This window comes from Microcaecilia unicolor, chromosome 4 (assembly GCF_901765095.1).
Source record: "Microcaecilia unicolor chromosome 4, aMicUni1.1, whole genome shotgun sequence".
Lineage (NCBI taxonomy): Eukaryota > Metazoa > Chordata > Amphibia > Gymnophiona > Siphonopidae > Microcaecilia > Microcaecilia unicolor.
In genome coordinates this window covers 8,759,380-8,762,855 of record NC_044034.1, presented here as the reverse complement: position 1 = coordinate 8,762,855, position 3,476 = coordinate 8,759,380, and the positions used below count along the sequence as shown (strand labels likewise).

Genomic DNA, 3,476 nt, shown 5'->3' with positions numbered 1-3,476 from the left:
TGGGCACTTAAATCTTGGTGCCAATTTCAAGAATTGCCACTCAAGTCTGTTATTTAAGCAATGTTGAATATCTGCACATTTTATTCTCGTCTATTATTGTGTTATATTGTTTAGTTTTGTTTGGTAATTGCTTTGCAGGTTTAGAGTTGGTAATTCAAAAGTTCATACATATGTATGAAATAAAATAAATGGTAACAGAGCGGTATTTTTCTGTCTTGTAGCTCTCTGCTAAGTGAGGGTGAACATCATCTGCCATGTCCTCCATGAATAGCACCTCCTCTCCTGTGTCTGTCTTCCTGCTGCTCTGCTTCCCTGGCATCCAAAGCTGGCAGCACTGGCTCTCCATCCCTCTGGCTCTTCTCTTCATTGTGGCTCTCGCAGCTAATCTTACACTAATCATCACTCTCTACTCTGAACCAAGCCTCCATGAGCCCATGTACTATTTCCTGGGTCTACTAGCCCTCCTGGACCTTGTCCTCTGCACTGCCACTGTCCCAAAAATCCTGGGCATCTTCTGGTTTGACTGGACGGTCATTAGCCCAACAGCCTGCTTCTTACAGATGTATGTGATGAACTGTTTCCTGGCCATGGAGTCCTCCACTTTTCTGCTCATGGCTTATGACCGCTATGTGGCAATCTGCCATCCCCTAAGATACCCCTCTCTCATCACCAGTGGTTTTGTGACCAAAGCTGCTGGGTTTATAGTGGGGAGAAACACGCTTCTTACCCTGCCGGTGCCCGTGCTTGCAGCTCTATTGCATTACTGTTCCAGAGAAGTCATTGCACATTGCATCTGTACCAACGTTGCTGTGACCACACTGGCATGCAGCGATAGGACCATCAACAGCATCTATCAGCTTGCCATTGGCTGGACGCTATTGGGCAGTGACTTGATGCTAATTATCATCTCCTATGGTTTCATCCTCCGGGCTGTGCTGAGGCTGCAAACAGAAGGTGTGGCTGCTAAGGCGTTCAGCACTTGCTCTTCCCATCTCATCCTCATTGCTTTTTTTTATTCCATACTGCTGGTTTTGATCTTCACCAATAAACTGCAGAAGCAGATACCCCCTGATATCCCTATCTTGCTCAATGTTTTGCACCATCTGGTTCCTCCAACACTGAACCCTATTGTCTACGGTGTGAAAACCAAGGAGATCAAGCATGGGATCCTGAAACTTTGTGGGCTAAGCAAGATGGCTACAGAAAAGCATTAGAAGGTAGAGGAGCTGATGCAGGTATCTAAGGTGGAGGTATGGCATCATTTGGTGGGAGAGGTAGCAGCACAGCAAAGGTCTCTAGGACTTTGGAATCTGGAAGCATGGTGGATCCAACACGTCTCTAATTCACTGCTCCTGCTCATGCATTTCAAAGTTCAGAACAGCTGTTTGGCCCACATGGTACTCCGTAGATTGCTATGGTGCATCATAGTAACATATACATAGTAGATGACGGCAGAAAAAGACCTGCATGGTCCATCCAGTCTGCCCAACAAGATCAACTCATATGTGCTACTTTTTGTGTATACCTTACCTTGATTGTACCTGTCCTTTTCAGGGCACAGACCGTGTAAGTCTGCCCAGCACTATCCCCGCCTCCCAACCACCAGCCCCGCCTCCCACCACCGGCTCTGGCACAGACCGTATAACTCTGCCCAGCACTATCCCCGCCTCCCACCACCAGCTCTGCCACCCAATCTCGGCTAAGCTCCTGAGGATCCATTCCTTCTGAACAGGATTCCTTTATGTTTATCCCACGCGTACTTGAATTCTGTTAGCATTTTCATTTCCACCACCTCCCGCGGGAGGGCATTCCAAGCATCCACTACTGTCTCCGTGAAAAAATACTTCCTGACATTTTTCTTGAGTCTGCCCCCCTTCAATCTCATTTCAAGTCCTCTCGTTCTACCTCCTTCGCATCTCCGGAAAAGGTTCGTTTGCGGATTAATACTTTTCAAATATTTGAACGTCTGTATCATATTACACCCCTTTTTCTCCTTTCTTCCAGAGTATACATGTTCAGGTCATCAAGTCTCTCCTCATACGTCTTGTAACGCAAATCCCTTACCATTCTCGTAGCTTTTCTTTGCACCGTTTCTATTCTTTTTACATCCTTCGCATGGTACGGCCTCCAAAACTGAACACAATACCCTAGGTGGGGCCTCACCAACGACTTATACAGGGGCATCAACACCTCCTTTCTTCTGCTGGTCACACCTCTCTCTATACAGCCTAACATCCTTCTAGCTATGGCCATCGCCTTGTCACACTGCTTCGTCGCCTTCAGATCCTCAGATACTATCACCCCAAGATCCCTCTCCCCGTCCGTACCTATCAGAATCTCACCGCCTAACACATACGTCTCCTGTGGATTTCTATTCCCTAAGTGCATCACTTTGCATGTCTTCGCATTGAATTTTAATTGCCAAACCTTAGACCATTCTTCTAGCTTCCTCAGATTCTTTTTATTTTATTTATTGCATTTGTATCCCACATTATCCCACCTCTTTGCAGGCTCAATGTGGCTTACAATACATCATGGATAGTGGAAATGAGAAGAGGTTAAGCATTTGGAGTTACAGCAGGGTTTGTGTTGGATGGTAATGGAATGCATAAAAGTAGAGACAGAAGGCATTGATTTACATTCATGGTATAAGTGTGAGTTTCACATGACTTGATCTTTGTGATAAGTCTTGTCGAAGAGATGGGTCTTTAGTAGTTTCTGGAAGTTGGTTAGTTCATGGACCGCTTTCAGGTTCCGTGGTAATGCGTTCCAGAGCTGTGCGCTCATATAAGAAAAGGTTGATGCGTGCATTAGTTTGTACTTTAGACCTTTGCAGTTGGGGAAATGAAGATTGAGGAATGTGCGAGAAGATTTTTTAGCATTCCAGGATGGTAGGTCTATCAAGTCTGACATGTATACTGGGGCATCGCCATGGATGATTTTATGTACTAGGGTACATACTTTGAACGTGATGCGCTCTTTGAGTGGGAGCCAGTGCAACTTCTCTCGTAGGGGTTTTGCACTCTCATATTTTGGTTTGCCAAATATGAGTCTGGCTGCCGTGTTCTGGGCTGTTTGGAGTCTTTTGAGTATTTGCTCCTTGCAGCCAGCGTAGAGTGAGTTGCAATAATCTAGATGACTGAGGACTAACGATTGAACCAGATTACGGAAGACGGTCCTCGGGAAGAATGGTCTTACTCTTTTTAATTTCCACTCCCTCCCGGGTGTCCACTCTGTTACAGATCTTAGTATCATTCACAAATAGGCAAACTTCTAACCCTTCGGCAATGTCACTCAGAAATATATTGAACAGAATCGGTCCCAGCACCGATCCTTGAGGAACACCACTACTCACCTTTCCCTCCTCCGATCGAATTCCATTCACCACCACCCTCTGGCTTCTGTCCGTCAACCAGTTCCTAATCCAGTTCACCACTTCGGGTCCTATCTTCAGCCCATCCAGTTTATTTAAGAGC

At 45.9% G+C, this 3,476-nt stretch overlaps 1 protein-coding gene across 1 annotated transcript; it reads left to right on the top strand.

Moving 5' to 3' along the window:
• Positions 1-251: 251 nt before the first annotated feature.
• LOC115468201 (olfactory receptor 56A4-like) lies at positions 252-1,214 on the top strand. Its single transcript, XM_030199737.1, has one exon. The coding sequence runs from the start codon at positions 255-257 to the stop codon at positions 1,212-1,214; it is 960 nt and encodes a 319-aa protein (XP_030055597.1). The 5' UTR covers positions 252-254.
• Positions 1,215-3,476: the final 2,262 nt, after the last annotated feature.